The sequence below is a fragment of the Pollachius pollachius genome, assembly GCF_949987615.1.
Source record: "Pollachius pollachius genome assembly, chromosome: 8".
Taxonomy (NCBI): Eukaryota; Metazoa; Chordata; class Actinopteri; order Gadiformes; family Gadidae; genus Pollachius; species Pollachius pollachius.
In genome coordinates, this window is record NC_136941.1 from 17,602,040 (window position 1) to 17,618,015 (window position 15,976).

The window sequence follows — 15,976 nt, forward strand, 5'->3', positions numbered from 1 at the left end:
ATGTTCATAGAGGAGCGGATTCTAACGCTTTTTAAAAGTAATGCCCATCACACTTTGACCTACTGGAGTGTGTTCTTCAGTTTCGGACTATGCATTGCCTTCCTGGGACCCACCATATTGGACCTGCAGTGTCAGACCAAATCCACGCTCAGTGAGATCACCTGGGTGTTCTTTGCCCAGCAATTCTGCCTGCTGGTCGGAAGCTCCATCGCGGGTGTGTTCAAGAAAACGTGAGTAAAGCATGAGCCTGAATGACAGGCCACATGGACCCCGACCATACTGAACCTGTTCACTAACTCGTAGTAGCCAATCCACTCTCCCATTGAGACACAGTGGACAAAAACAACACTTTTTATTGTTTTTTTCGTTTGTCTGAAGGTTGTTCAGTGCCTTGTCAACGCTGTTTGTCTCTGCCGTGGTCATCTCGGTGGTATTTGCCATCATCCCCCTGTGCAACAATGTCCTGCTGCTGGCCATCGCCATGGCCGTGTCTGGCCTGGCCATGGGCCTCATCGACACCATCGCCAACATCCAGCTGGTCACCATCTACCAGAAGGACTCGGCCATGTTCCTGCAGGTGCTGTCCCACACATGGATCATCATGAGCTCCCAACCATGCACCAAACGTTTAGATCGGTGTTATCATTCGTTTTTAACCTTGATTTATCCAGGTCAAGCCTGGTTGAGGTTTAAAGCTATTTTTTGAGAGAGACCGACATGCCGTTCATGTGTTTGTTTAATTTTTACTCTCGTCTTTTTAGTAGTGCTGTCAGTTTAACGCGTTATTAACGGCGTTGACGCAAATCAATTTGAACGGCGTTAATTTATCGCGCGGTTAACGCTCTTTTCTCTTTTTTCTCATGGAAAAACACCTTAAAAGTGTTAGTGTGTCACTCTGCTCGAGCCTGCACGAGAGTTCAATGTTGTCATTAGCTGTTACGTCTTTCTGACCAATCGCAGTTCAATGCCCACCTGGGCTGTACCACTTCTGGAGGGGACCTCAGTTACTCCCCTCTAGACAAAATGGACTTGGTTGCGACGTTGACAGATTGTGAGATTTGCGGCTGTTGAGTGAGTGAAAGGTTGCGGGTGCACAGCTCAGGCTGCCGGACGGCGCTGCAAGGAACTTTTATAAACGCAATCTTGTTATCCCGCAGTAATCAGCCCGACAGCCCCGCACGTTAACGGCCCACCGGGAATTCTCCAGACTCTCCCGATTACCACTCCGCCACCGTGTGTGTGTGTGTGTGTGTGTGTGTGTGTAGGCGTTATTCAATAGCCTGGTAATGTGTATAGGCAGTGGCGGACTCAGTGTTTGAAGGGTAGGGGCGAAAAAATAAAAGGGCCACATTCTTGCTCTAGAGGGCACATCGTCATAATTTATTGTATGAAGGGGCACCAGAGGGCACCCATTAATTTTTTTCACATGTAAAGGGCAGCCATTGAGGCACTTTCTCTCGTATTCACCACTCTTCAGGGCACTTTTTCAACCATGGAGGCCCCCCCCCCTGAGTCCGCCACTGTGTATAGGCATACGTACGGTAGGAATATTCATACTGGTTTAAATAATAAATGTTATAGTATTTCCCATCTTTGCTGAGCAAGAGCTTTGTTCGAAAGTTCAGTGATTGAAACAAATAAAAGCCTGGGTTATTGAAGTTCTACGGTAGGCCTACCACTGTCATGGACCTACCCGATGTCAAGTGGACCGGGGTTGAATTCACTGCGGTTCTCTCTTCTTATATCCATCTTACAAAATATATTTTATTACTGTCCTTCTCTGATCTCACTAAAAGGCTAGCAGCACGAAACCAAGGGATATTTAGAATAGAAAAAAATGTGTAACTCGCGATTAATCGTGAGTTAACTATGACATTAATGAGATGAATCGCGATTAAATATTTGAATCGCTTGACAGCACTAGTTTTTAGATCATTTCTACGTTCTTTGAGTAGAAAAGCGCTTTATTATCATCATCATCATCATCATCATCATCAATAACAACCTCCACTGTTTCCTCCGCCTCCTCCTCCAGGCGCTTCACTTCTTCATCGGTTTCGGGGCCCTGGTGAGCCCCCTGATAGCGGACCCCTTCCTCTCGGAAAGCGGCTGTAGAAACCACACGGACAACGCCACCCAGGTGATGATTCACCACCACAGGAACATGCTGAGGAACAGCCCCATGGCCAGGCACAACATCAACGAGAGCATCGGGGCCCCTGAAGGGCCCGCCGGGGAGGAGTCCATCGTGCACTACGCCTTCTGGATCATGGCCATAATTAATGTGAGACATTGCTCAGTATATGACTGCTGGCATTCATGAAATATGACAGTAGAATATGGTTCTGCTAGGATTGTATTTTGTAGTGTTATTACTTTTCGTAGATACCATAATTTAACGCTGGTAGTGGTCAGTAATAATGATTAACAAATCCCTATTCTTCGGTCACATTTAGAAGAGAAGACATTCAATGATTGGATTTAAGTGTGTTTTGCGTACCTGAACGAACCCTACACAGCTGGCTCAACGGTGACGTTGTGCTAACATACCCCCCAGCTGCCCGTACCCCTGGCCGTCCTGTTCCTGATGTACCGAGAGAGGCTGTTCCCCTGCAGCCCGAGCAGCAGCCCTAGCCTGATGGACAAAGATGAACTGGCCATGGAGAACCAGCAGGGGGACACAGAGACACCGGAGGCTGGAGGTGAGGGGCCCAAATAACTGATTGACTACCGAGAAAGACGATAGTCAATGGATCTCCATGCTGGAGTTAATGGTACAGCAGAAGAGCAGATGTGTCAATGAGTACACAACCACAGGTTTTAATGCCCATGTAACAAGGTCCATTGCTACACGCCACCTAGGCCTGGTGCTCTGTGTGGCCATTCAGGAGATCTCAGGAGTGTGTGTGGTGACGGTTGGTTTAACCTGCGCACACTGATTACTCAATGGGCAACAGGTGTGAAGCCTCACCCAGCCCCATAGTCCAATCAGACTGGGCCAGGTGAGGCTTCTTCAACCAGCCCTCATCCACACACCCAAGGCCAAGAAGACACCTGCTCGCTAAATGTGTGCAAATATTGTGATTGTTGTTATCATAATATTCTTATTCTAGAATTCTTAATCAAGGTATTATTTGTATTCTTCATATTGTTTGCATTATTTTTATGTTGTATTTTTACAGAAGTAGTTATCCTGGTATTTGTATTCATAGCAGTTGTCATATTGTTGTTTTCAGGAAAATGCACCATCCATTTTGTGCATTTGGTTATTTGTTCTATAATGTTTGTGTTCTGTTAAAGGTCACGGCAATATCTTTAGTTGCTGTCAGAATGATAACCTACGTGGGCTGCCCGTATCCTTCTTCATGATTCATATCCTGGGGGGGCTGGTGCTCTTCATGACTGATGGCATTGTGGTGAGTTAATGGCACCAGTAATATTTTAACACTGCAGTGTGCAAAGTTCTGTCTGTGCTGATAGTAAATAGGCACTCCAACAGGCCCTCTCAAATGAACCAAGCTTTCCCCCTCCCTGCCTCCCCCTACTGACGTCCCACCCTCTTATTGATGGAATGACACGTTTAATACCGGCCACAGAATGACCAGGGCTGATAGGATTAATACATGTCATGGCAGACAGCAGGGAGGACGAGAATCTTTAAAACCAACACAATAGGAGTGGATCTTGTTGCCATGTTTGTTTTAGAGGGACTTTGAGTACAACGTCTCAGTGTAGAGCTCGGGGCACTCTTCTAAACCACAACAGTAATAGGCCGCGTGAGTTTAGGTGAAACTAAACCCGTTGGCCAACCCAAGAGGCCATTTCAATTTACTAGGCTGTATAAAACCTGAACCTCCGTACGGTGGGTATTGACGGTTGTTTAGTTTTTAACTTGTGTGGAAGGAGTATCAACAAATGAAGACGTCTCCAAATTGCAGAGCATAAAGTGACTGTAACGTTACACTGTGCTGCTGCTGTGACACAACGCTGCACAAATTTACAGCATCAACAAATTCACAGCAGCAACGACTCCAATGTACCTCTAGCATCCATTAGCAATACCATACGTCATAATATCACAATCATACTAAAATCAAATATACTATGACAGTCATAGAACGGCGACGATGCCATGTTAAATCATTTCCATTCAGACATGAACACTAACAGTAGAGAGGGTTGAACAGGGTTCCCGGCTCTGTGTTGCAGGGGGCCTACGCTGGCTTTGTGTACACGTACGCCGTGGAGCCACCCATGTTGCTGCCCCACAAGACGGCTGGCTACCTGGCCAGCATCTTCTGGGCCGCCATCACCGTGGGCCGCCTGGTGTCCATCCCACTCAACTACCGCTTCAAGCCTGTGAGGCTGCTCCTGGCTAACCTGGTAATGACGCCGCCAATACCGGCCCTCTAGGCTACACGCTGTATCTGTGCCGTCACCACCACCACAACAGAGTCTATAGATGATCCTCCACTACAGCCGTTCCCAAACCCTCTTTAGGGGTCCGTCCCCGGACCTCATTTCTTTAGTTCTGCATCTGTGTTCCCCACATATTGTTTAAACCCTGTGGACATATGATAATACCAATGTCCAAGTGAACATAGCGATGCAAATCATGCCACTCTCGTTTGGTGGACTAGACTAGTCTTAACCATTAGCCTGTCTGTTTGTATGTAATTTAAGCTTTTCAAATAGGATTTTTGAAAAGATTCAGACGTGCTCCGTCAAATATCTACAGTGTGAAGTCCCATGACTGACATATGCATACCAGAAGACCCAACCAATGTTGGTAAAACTCACCTTAGAATTCACCTTAGCTTTGTTTCACCAGACCATTCTCTCTGTGTCTCCGATCCCAGGTGGGCGTCATCGTGACCGTCCTGATGCTGTTAATCGTCAACACCAACAACATCTTCCTGTTCGTTGGGACCGGTTTTTGTGGTCTCTTCCTCAGCAGTATATTCCCTTGCATGCTGGCCTACACTGAAGACATTCTGGACTACCAAGGTGGAGCAAAACTGCAGATTTCCTTTGCATCGTTATTTTAAAGAATGACAATCAAGAACTAAGAGTTGTTCTTCTGCTTTCAGGATGTGCAACAACTGTCCTGGTCACGAGCGCTGGGATGGGAGAGATGGTGATGACGCTGTTGGTTGGCACGGTAATGCTGGAGTATTTACTTTATATTTAATAAAAAAGCAGGTCTATATAGATGGGTATATGCATTGAAAGAGGTAGGCTACGTCAGGTGGTTTGAACGTTTCCATGTACCCTACACCCCACAGATTATGGAGTCGAAGGGCAGCTACAGCTTCCTGCTGATTGGGATGGTCGTGGCCTGCCTGGGCTTCATGGCCTTCATGGGCCTGTTGTTCTTCAATCGAATGCACAGAAACTACCTCACAGGTACGTTCTTCCTCACCGCTCACGCCGAATTTGAAATGTGATAACCCTGTTCAAATACTCAATCCGTTTTCACCCTAAACTCAACAGGAACGGCGAAGAAGAGTGCCATGGTGGAGGTGGCGGCGGGGTTGAACGGAGCCGTCGGCGCAGAGCAGAGGGTGGCGGAGAGCAGCTGAGGACCATTGTGGTGTTCCGGCTGGTCATTTTGGGCCGGAAGAGAAAATTACATATTTGTTCTCAGGATGTCAAAGCACTCCCTGCTCTTTAATGATCCTGTTGCAGCATTAACATTATGTGAAGTATAATGTTTTCGTTTGGAAGGGCATGTCTCTCACTATTGTTTGAATGAATGATCGTTAAGATGTTTGTAAAGAATTACTCACAGGATTGCAAACACCAGTGAAAAAAGAACGTTTCCACAGTTCGCACTATAGCATTTTCATATTTTCTTTTCTTAATGTGAGACGTTTGTGTACAAAGATGTGTTTGCCACATTTTATTTTAATCCACTTTTGTAAGGATTATGTACGACTCGGCGTGTACTGAGTCTTAGCCTAGAAAGTACATGTTTTATGTCTAGAATTGAAATGCCTAGGCTACAGCATTACAGAGTGTGTGCTACTGTGAATACGTTTATAACTTTAAATGTATGGAAACATAACAAACCAACCAAAACTAAGAAAATCCTCAGGGCAGTTTTGGTTCATCCAGAGAGAGCAACGCTTTGGGAAATATATGCAGTTTTTCTCTACTGACCCACCAAAACCCTCTTGAATCTGGTTTGTTTTATGTAAAAAGATGTCAAGCACAAAGATAACAGACTGTTTATGTTTCACAGTCAAGTTTTCCAATTAAACTGAAGTAGTTGTTGCTCCTAACTTTCATTAACAAAGGAACTGAATCCCATTTTATTAACATTACAAGTACACAAATGAGTGCATGTCTTATCTTGCTTTCCTATAAAGGTGCAATGTGTTGTCTTGACCCTGTGGTTGCGGCAGCGAGTTAATATAAACTGACCAAGTAGTTAATGGTCATCTAAAATAAGGTTGTTAATATATATGATGGATAAGTGTACTGTTACTATTGAATTGTATTGTGTACACAAATCCATGATGAAAGACCAAAAATGCAACATATGCAGACTTAGGTTTTTATTTGTTTCCGAACTAACGTGTTCAAGGCGAAAGAGTCAGCGTTTTACAAAGTCATCAAACCGATGCGACAGAAACCTGATTAACTTCAGAATCACACACACACACACACACATCAGAGGCCTAACACCCGTAAGACCATGATCCTCTCTGTCTTGGAACAGCTGTAGCTTGTCAACGTTTGACCGCGGTGTTGCTCTAGGCCCAGTTGCAGCAACTGCAGGAGGTGTCAAAGACCAGCCCATTGGTACAGTGCTGGAAGTATGTCTTGCCCATGCTGCACTGGTAGAACTGGTTCTTGTTGGTTGGGTCTGGGAACATTCCGTTGCTCTTGCCCACGCAGAAGGTGGCGCTCATGCCCTTGGTTCCAGGGTCAGAGCCGCCACCGGAGCTGCTTCCACCACCGGAGCTGCTTCCACCGCCGGAGCTGCTTCCACCGCCGGAGCTGCTTCCACCGCCGGAGCTGCTTCCACCGCCGGAGCTGCTTCCACCGTCACTGGTCACACCTTTGATAGGTGGCAGGGGAGTCGCAGGGGCAGTGCAAGCTGCAGACAGATGCATAGAGACATATTACCATGTAGGCCTTAGCTACAGCCCAATACAAAAGTGGTCATTGCTTTGCATTTTATTTTTGAGCGCATAACCACACACAACCTTTACATGCACTCACAGGCGGACTCCAGGCCGAGGCCCTTCTTCAGCACGTTGATGAGGGGGTATTTCCCCTGGTTGCAGAAGGTTCCAGTGTAGTCGTCCATGTCAATGGTCCAGACCATGGCTCCGGCAAAGTTGTTCTTCTTCACCCAGTCAACCTAAAGACAGCCACAAGTAGGTGATGACCAGTTCTTAGACCAATAATCAAAAACATGGCAGTTATGTCTGCACTTCCATGTTGAAAGATGGAGACTTTGCTTCATTTAACACCTATAATTTAAGGAGAACATCCATAAGGAACGTGAGTGTTCACCTATTAGCTATTGTTCCTGTCAGGAATGGACAACATTAAATCTGCAGCACTTACTTTTCATCAAGAAGACACTGTTTATAATTGGATGGAACAGAGTCCTGCCTACCTTAATCTGGAAGCTCTTCATGTTGTCATAGCCCACCCACTGGTTTCCTTTGTAGGCATAGGGCACATCCTGGACCGCGTTCCACACCTCAGTCCCTCCTTTCAGGAATTCACAGATCTGGAAGATAATGAAAGAAAATGGTCAATTCATACATAATCACTCATCCTCGTGTATTCCTGTTTGAAACACATGGTATGTGAAGTATAGCAAGGAAAACAGACACAAAAACAACTGATTGCAAGTCCGCTGGCATGACAGGGCATCAGGATACGTTACAACACTGTTAAATAATGTGTTCAGCAGTACCTCAAAGTAAGCCAGCTCTCCGGCCTCTTGTGTGTACTTTCCAGGGGTTCCAGCTCCGGCACTTGGGGCCCCAACACCGTGGTTGGCAGGGTTACGCAGGGTAAAGGTGTTGCCATAGGTGGGGAATCCGACCATCAGCTTGTCAGCTGGGGCTCCGTTGTCTTTCCAGTAGTTCATGGCGTAGTCCTGGAACAAAAGCAGGGCGAAAGCTCAGTTAAGGAGCAACGCTTTGCAAAACAGATGTTTTGAGGCCTTCTTTTTATTATATTGTGCATGTTCTGCAGGACAGTTCATCCATCCTGTTGGGTCCATGTTAGGATTCACAGGAGTATTTGGTGAGTCTGTCTTCACTTACGACGTTGAAGTAGATGAATCCACCGTGATCCTCGGGGCCCTTGAACAGGGGACTGACCTCTCCGGTCATGGGGTCCCAGGAGCCATGGAAGTCATAGGTCATGACGTTGATCATATCCAGGGCCCTGCTCAGCAAAGAAGTCATGAGGTTTGAGGCAACTGTTCGACCGCCCGACAAAGAGGAATACAATTTGGAATTGTATCTCCCACCAGAGAAAAGGAGGAGATCAAATGGCGTTTACGGCTGAGTTAAAATCGTGTTTTTTGTTACCGCTATCTATGTATCTTACACCTGTTTAATAAGTTGAACTTACTGGCCGAGAGCGGGGATTTCATAAGCAGTTTCGATGTTGCCCTGGCCGGCAGCCACGGCGGCGGAGAGGAGGAGACGGGCCCTGCTGGTCTTCTTGGCCTCGGCCTCAAAGGCAGCTCTCATCTCCTGTGGGAGGAGGACAGGGGCCGTCAGAGGCCCCACGGCCAAACAGGGGGCCATGCTTTTGTGTTCTTCTCACTGCTTTTACCAACAGGGCATTTTGTTTGATTTGCAGTGTCAAAAAATGCGAGGGTCAAATACAGGCGTTGATCAAATGTGTCCCAAGCGCCTTCGAAACACAGGCGACCTGCAAGAGACGGACGACTCACTTGAAGCAGAACCGAATAGTAGTGCTTGTCCTCTGGGGGGCTTCCTCTGAGGGCTGGGTACTCCCAGTCGATGTCAAGCCCGTCAAACTCATACTTCCTCAGGAACACCACGACAGAGTTGATGAAGGTTTGGCGATTGGTTGGACTGGCCACCATGGCTGAGAAGCTTTTTTTGAAAAGGGTTTGCGTTAGCACAAAAAATATTCTAGTATGGAAATAGTAACTTCAAAGGAATTATGAAGGTCAAACAGCTTTACCCTGCAGATCCGAAGTTCCATCCGCCCACAGACAGAAGAGTCTTCAACTCGCCGTTCCTGGAAGAAGAAAGTGGTTTAAAACCTGATGATTTCCCTTCATAATTTTCATCCATTGAAACAAGAAATTAAATCCCACAGGGTTGGAGGAAGAAACCGCTCAGACTCTGTGGTTCTGACTCACTGGTTCTTCAAGGCGTTGAACTGGCTGTACAGCTCCACGTCGTTCCACTCGTAGGTGGCCAGCATGTTGTTCTTCATCGTGGCAAAGGCGTACAGGAGATGGGTGCACAGGCAGGGGTCAATGTTGGTGGGCATGTAGATGGTGGGGGGGGGTCTGTACTGAGCCCAGTTGGTGAAGTAACATGACAGCTTGAAGGCAGATCCTGTGATAGAAGACCAATTTGCAGTTTCAAACAAATTCCCAAGGTCTCATCAAAGGCTCATCGTAGGTTCATATGCATGAAATACAATATTCAAATTATTATAATTAAAAAAAAATGGAATATCAAATGTAATTTAGGTCGGTCTTAGTCTACTGTTAATTGAGTGATATACTGTATATATATATATATATATATATATATATATATATATATATATATATATATATATATATAAAGGTTACTGAGAGTTCTTACCAAGCTGTGCATTAAACAAGAGGGCCAGAGCTGTGAAAGGAGAAGAATTGTTAATCCAAAGAAAGACAGAAAACTTTAATTTATCACATTCATCATTTATGTAATGACTTTAAAATCTATCAAAAACTCTTGACAGTCTTCTTTATTATACTATAATAAAAAGGAGGCTATGCATTATACAGGGAAATTAACTCACCCGCCACAACCAGTAGTTTACCCATGATTGCCTCGTACTGGTCTGGTCCTGGGAGGCCATGCTTTTATACCCTCAAACTTTACATAAACCTACTCCAATGGTTTGTTTTCAAGAAAGAGTTTATTTGCTAAAGATAAGTTCACTACGGACTATCAAGCAAGTTGCATGCACGGAGCATGTGTGATTAGTTATCACTCTCACACATCTTTATGACTCATGTTGGGAATTTTACTCAAATGAATAGATTGATGGATAGGTTGTGGAATGACTTGATTGATGTGGTTTAAGTTATTACAAGGCATCCATATTCTTATCTTCATGACACTTCCCAATTACATATCGCTGTTTTGTATTGATTAGTCCTGCTCAGAATTAAAATATAATATGACCTTTCAGTATTTTTGTAGTATTGGTACTTCATGTGCGTACTTCATTTGTTGGATTGTTGTGTGCGAAGTGGGCTACAGGATGACCTTGTGAAGGGTGTAACAGCGCTCAAAGGTAGATTAGGGATTGACGTTCGTATGTACACCACAATATTGTTTCCTTCAATTATTTGGTTTTCTACAGACTTAGGTAAGTACAGGTCTGTTTTTATTTTACAATAATACTCCAATTTCTAAACATTTCTCAACAGTGTTTTAATTTAACTATAGTTAACACATGACGTAAGGAAAGCATTCCATTAGATTATATTATATTAATATTAAAATTACACACCATAGGCTACTGGTTAACATCAAATAATCTGAATGTGTAAGACAACTGCTGAGCTTGAAACTAAACTTTAATCAAACATGTTTAGTTGACAGAAACCAAAAGGCAAATTTAAAAGACAAAATAATGCAAACTGCTTTCATTGGATGTGTTAAGATTTGAACATACAGCAGAATTGCAAAAACTTATCTAATCGTTTTGCCCCCAGTGAAATACCACAGTACCTTATCTCTATACATTTATGTAATATTTAATAAAGGGAGGTGGCAATGGAAAACATTGGTCAGGGCCAAGATGCAGCACAGCAGAAAAGGTTAAAGAAGTGATTGTTCTGTTTTCTTCTGCTGTTATAATTCTACTCAGGTATACCTATACCCTCTCTACTCTATATTGTTCAAATGGAACTTGATCGTCCTCCTAAACTAAAATAATATGTTATCTATTCCCTAGTCTCCCTTTTAGAAGGTGGAACTTGTATTTCATTCAGATGGCTTGTGAATATGTTTTAGATCAATAGCTGTCAAAGCTAGGTCCATGTGTCAAAATACAAAAATGTTTCCCAACCAAATGCGGCAAATACAAATTATTTGCCGCAAACAGTGCAAGGTGCAAACCAGTTGTGTTGCAGAATTTAGACTTAACACAAAAACATTACACTCCATAGAGTGAAAGATTGTTCAACCGCATATGGTGTTTTAATGGAGATGTAGGCTATTAGAGTATATTAGCAATTATTTATTAATTTATTAATTATTAGCTGAAAGTTGTTTAGAGACACGTGATGACACTTGAGAACAACATACGTCAGAAAATAAAACAACAAATAAAAAAATAATTTATATGTTATAATGCAATACATGCAAATTATATAAAGTGCATATTGAGCGTGATGTATTTGTTCACACAGCACGGACGGACACAGTGGTAAATGTCGCTATCTTGCGCCACCTAGTGTTAAATACAGAAATCCACTCATACACCCTGGATGCGAAATATCCTTTTGTCAGCCATATCCTGTCCCTGCGATCGATAAGACATGTACGATTGTTTAATGTACATGCATTCTGAACATTACAGCATTTCGTAGGTACCAGAGCTCTTATTTTAATAAAAGTGATACACAAGTAACATGAGCGGAGTGCTAGGCCTTTTTCACTATATTCTCTAGTTATATTTCCCATCCAATCATCTCAAATCCTCGCTTTCTGTTTACTTTCCACTATATCTAAAAGTATATTATTAAAGCCAACACTTCCAGCCTACGTGAACTCAGCGAAACACCACAGCTCTCTCAGCAGCAGCGAGAAAGCTAGGAAGGGAAGTGCAGAGTGGAGAAGGTGACGTCACCATTTGGAAGCTGAGCCCAGTGTTGCCAGATTGGGCAATATTTCCTGCTCAATCTGGCAACACTGCCCGAACGCGCTGCAGCCAGGGTTGCCAAATTTGGTCGGAAATATGGACCAATCTGGCAACACTGACTGAGCCCCTCAGTACTGAACCGAGCTGCTCGTGCCAACGCCCGGCTTTACACGGGGCTTTAACAGAGACACAAACGGACTGTGGTAGGACCATCAAACTATTTACATATGTTCTCTAAAACGTTTACTATTTATTTGTCTGGAAACTGTTCATCGTGTTTGTTGTTGGTGTTGTGAATCGGGAAACCACGTAGATTAACCGAGCTGTTAGCTGACTCAGGCGGGGCTTTACCGCTAGCTAGGAAGCTGACCAAAATGATTGCGACGGCTAGCATGGCTTTGACTCTTCGCTAACTCCCCACAACGATGGCATGAAAATGACTGTAACAACGATGTGGAAAGATAGTGTTGCTTAAAAAATCCGCTTTGCAACATCACAAAGCGATTGAGCCACTGCGTGTGTCAGTGGCTAGCTAGTGTCTCAAACTCGGATATATGTGGGGCCATCCTGTCGAGGCACTTCGTAGTCAAACGTCGTCGTCAATACTGAGTCGTTAGTTTCTATTCATTCATGAACGTGACTTGACACTACTATGACTTGGAGCTGAACTGTCTGCTGTCTTGCCAGGTGTCTGAAATCGAGTCGAACAACAGAGATGCAGACCATCAAGTGTGTTGTTGTTGGGGATGGAGCGGTGGGAAAAACATGCCTATTGATCTCATACACCACCAACAAATTCCCCTCTGAATATGTGCCGACAGTAAGTACAATACATACATATTTATCAGTGGCTGATGCTCATCTTTTTGTGTGCAATGTAATGGCATGCAAAGAAGCATTTGCATCAATGTCCTCCTTTCTTGCACCATAGGTTTTTGACAACTATGCAGTAACTGTTATGATTGGGGGTGAACCGTACACCCTGGGTTTATTTGATACAGCAGGTAACCAAGCCTTCTTTCTTGTTATTGTTATGAACTGAACACAAGGATGGGGATTTTTCCTGCTATGAAACGGCTTGTCATTTTGTTCACAGGTCAGGAGGATTACGACAGGTTAAGGCCTTTAAGCTACCCGCAGACTGATGTCTTCCTAGTTTGTTTCTCGGTTGTTTCACCTTCTTCGTTTGAAAACGTAAAAGAAAAAGTGAGTACATCTTACATACGTTTTTTTAATGCCAAAGACATTTTGTTCTCTTACCATCTCTGCAATAACTACTGGATTTACACTTTATTATGACATTAAGAAATGTTTAAGACTATGTCATAGGTCTAAATGATTATCGTCATCATTTAAGCTATGCAATAAATGTTGGAATGCTACACAATGTATTCACCAAAGGGACATGTCAAATTAAATCCCAGTGCTGATGTGTCGTTAAATCGAATAAAATTGTACCCAGACTTTAATTTAATGGTTATCATTTAACTAAATTGCATAATCATTTTATATGAATGAATCGCCCATGATTTATCAGATATTAAGATGTCTTTGGAAAAAAAATGTATGTAGTCATTGGATTTGAAAACTGTGCCCATCATAGATAACATGTTTGTTAGCTGGTGCATAAAATCTGTCAACATTATTCTAAATAATCATTGGAATGGATAATGATGGCACGGGCTACGATTGAAGGCTCTGATGAACAACGTTTTGCCGTTCTGTTTCACAGTGGGTCCCTGAGATAACTCACCACTGTCCCAAGACTCCCTTCCTGCTGGTGGGCACTCAGATCGACCTGAGGGATGACCCGTCCACCGTGGAGAAGCTCGCCAAGAACAAGCAGAAGCCCATCACCCCGGAGACGGCGGAGAAGCTTGCTCGCGACCTCAAGGCCGTCAAATACGTGGAGTGTTCCGCCCTGACGCAGGTAATACATTGCCCTGATTGGTTGTGCTGTGGGGCCACCATGGCAAGCAAGTGCTGTGATCAAATCAACTCTCCTCTTTCTGACCTTTTTGCTAACTAACCTGACTTCCTCTAACCCTGGTGGTGTCCACTCCCCCTCTCTCTTTCTGCCCCTCCTCTTTATCTCTCTGTAGCGGGGACTGAAGAACGTATTTGATGAGGCTATCCTAGCTGCTTTAGAGCCCCCCGAAACTCAAAGAAAGAGAAAGTGCTGTCTTTTCTGATGTCTTCCGCCCTGAGGTTGCCTCTTGATTGTCTGCTGCTAGTTCATTGTATAACAAATGTGTATTTGCCACAAAAAACAACCCAATGCTCTTTCAACCCCCTTGCCCCCGCTGCCTGTTCCTGTCTTGCTTTGGATCGGCTTATTCTGACTTCTATTCTACTCTAGCTCGTGAAAGGTGCCAATCTTTCCTTTTGCGTTATAAACATAATATGCGGTTATTTTGACATTTCGTTATACTGTAACTGTCCTACTGCTACTGTATTACACACTTAAATACAGTTAAGTGAGTATCATCGAGACCATACATATCGTTTTTGAGTTTCATTTTTTATACCTGTCACTTTTCTTTTTGTACTTCATCTGCCCCTCTCTTTACTAATACTATTTATTTGAGGGGAATTATGTGGAATTTAAATAAAGGAACATTTTGATTGCCCTGTTTCAGGTGTAGTCATATGTTTAATAATAAATAACCATGTTGCCAAACTGTCCATTTGATCAGTAGCAATGTTTTTTGAACTTACGTGTTTTACTTCCACAGAAAGGATTAAAGAATGTGTTTGATGAGGCCATACTGGCCGCTCTGGAACCCCCTGAACCTAAGAAAAGACGTAAATGTATACTAATCTGAAATCTCTCCGGGACTCTTCCACCTCCTAGCTTTTAAACCCAAAATGAAAAATGTTGAAAGAAATTCCAGAGCAAAACCCTCATTCCAATATGTTTATAGGTCGAGTTGTAAGTCCTGATATGTTGGGGACTATATTATTCCATGATTGTTTTTATTTGAAGATTCAATACTGCGTTATATATATGATAGACTTAACAGTTTTGTGATCCAAACACTGGATAGTATTTACTGAGCTTAGTGTGTTCAACATGAGGGCCTACGACATGTTAACCGGTGCACATTCACGGAGACTACACAACAGTGGAGACCCACTGTTATGTAAAAATGTGTTTACTCAAGAGCCATCATTACGCAAATACCACACATACAAAAATGTTTGACACAGTTTGCCTGCAGTGTAGGCTCTTGGCTCCTGTCTCACACCTTATTTATAACCATGTTCTGTATCCTCGTCAGGAAAGGCCCTCACCAGTCTAGTGCTCACTGCCACCATTCAGTTATCAAAATTGTCATTATGTGCGTTACATTATTTTTACATTTATGAAATCCAACATTGTATCACTGTTCCATTGTGAGAAATGATCATACTAGAAATACCATAATTTAAAAGATGGCTCAAACTTAAAACTTACAAGAGTAGCACATATCTTGGTAACATCAGAGCTGATTATATTAACATAGCTAAATGTTGTTAAATATGAACTATTTGAAAGTTTACACATGAATGGAATATAGTTAATGTATTATTTGGCATGGTCATCGATGTCAGAGAGATAGCAGCCCTGATATCCAGTCAAAGGTGGCATCAAATCATGGGAAGTGAAGCTTCAAACGAGTGAACAAAAAATGTTTACTTTGCTGTACATATGACTGTTTGATTTTTATATTGTATCTAAATGACTACTGTAATCTGCTTGTGAACAACTGACCACAATAAAACCAGTATTACTTTAAACCCCCTTATGTGTTTGGTGACTGGTGACTCTGACTCATGCATTTTAAAGCCTTAATAATGACCCTTGTCCAAAATGTAATTAATGTGAGGCCTG

The 15,976-nt window shown here is 43.3% G+C and overlaps 3 protein-coding genes across 3 annotated transcripts; 2 read left to right on the plus strand and 1 right to left on the minus strand.

Moving 5' to 3' along the window:
• On the plus strand, positions 1–5,582 carry mfsd4ab (major facilitator superfamily domain containing 4Ab; the record flags this gene model as incomplete). The annotated part of the gene is made up of 10 exons (XM_079740895.1): positions 1–230; positions 379–577; positions 2,036–2,284; positions 2,558–2,702; positions 3,301–3,416; positions 4,210–4,383; positions 4,860–5,007; positions 5,091–5,161; positions 5,286–5,406; positions 5,494–5,582. 10 exons carry the CDS (start codon positions 1–3, stop codon positions 5,580–5,582), a joined length of 1,542 nt encoding a protein of 513 aa, XP_079597021.1.
• A 1,085-nt stretch (positions 5,583–6,667) lies between these two features.
• Positions 6,668–9,995, minus strand: LOC307079910 (acidic mammalian chitinase-like). The gene is made up of 10 exons (XM_079742426.1): positions 9,831–9,995; positions 9,374–9,575; positions 9,193–9,249; positions 8,936–9,101; positions 8,608–8,732; positions 8,295–8,418; positions 7,940–8,125; positions 7,634–7,750; positions 7,231–7,372; positions 6,668–7,105 (listed from the first exon to the last, which is right to left on the minus strand). Exons 2-10 carry the CDS (start codon positions 9,505–9,507, stop codon positions 6,759–6,761), a joined length of 1,398 nt encoding a protein of 465 aa, XP_079598552.1. The 5' UTR covers positions 9,508–9,575; positions 9,831–9,995; the 3' UTR covers positions 6,668–6,758.
• A 1,820-nt stretch (positions 9,996–11,815) lies between these two features.
• LOC307079430 (cell division control protein 42 homolog) lies at positions 11,816–15,886 on the plus strand. Its single transcript, XM_079741771.1, has 6 exons — positions 11,816–12,305; positions 12,790–12,922; positions 13,034–13,106; positions 13,199–13,308; positions 13,835–14,032; positions 14,838–15,886. Exons 2-6 carry the CDS (start codon positions 12,818–12,820, stop codon positions 14,925–14,927), a joined length of 576 nt encoding a protein of 191 aa, XP_079597897.1. The 5' UTR covers positions 11,816–12,305; positions 12,790–12,817; the 3' UTR covers positions 14,928–15,886.
• Positions 15,887–15,976: the final 90 nt, after the last annotated feature.

Bases quoted from the DNA above. Each gene is read 5' to 3' on its own strand.
- LOC307079910 (XM_079742426.1), bottom strand. From the start codon at position 9,507: ATGCCCACCAACATTGACCCCTGCCTGTGCACCCATCTCCTGTACGCC. The intron at 9,250-9,373 runs GTGAGTCAGAAC...TTCTTCTTCCAG, and splicing joins TTCAACGCCTTGAAGAACCA to GAACGGCGAGTTGAAGACTC. The intron at 8,126-8,294 runs GTAAGTGAAGAC...CTTTTGTTCCAG, and splicing joins GATTCATCTACTTCAACGTC to GACTACGCCATGAACTACTG.
- LOC307079430 (XM_079741771.1), top strand. From the start codon at position 12,818: ATGCAGACCATCAAGTGTGTTGTTGTTGGGGATGGAGCGGTGGGAAAA. The intron at 13,309-13,834 runs GTGAGTACATCT...TCTGTTTCACAG, and splicing joins TTGAAAACGTAAAAGAAAAA to TGGGTCCCTGAGATAACTCA. The intron at 14,033-14,837 runs GTAATACATTGC...TTACTTCCACAG, and splicing joins AGTGTTCCGCCCTGACGCAG to AAAGGATTAAAGAATGTGTT.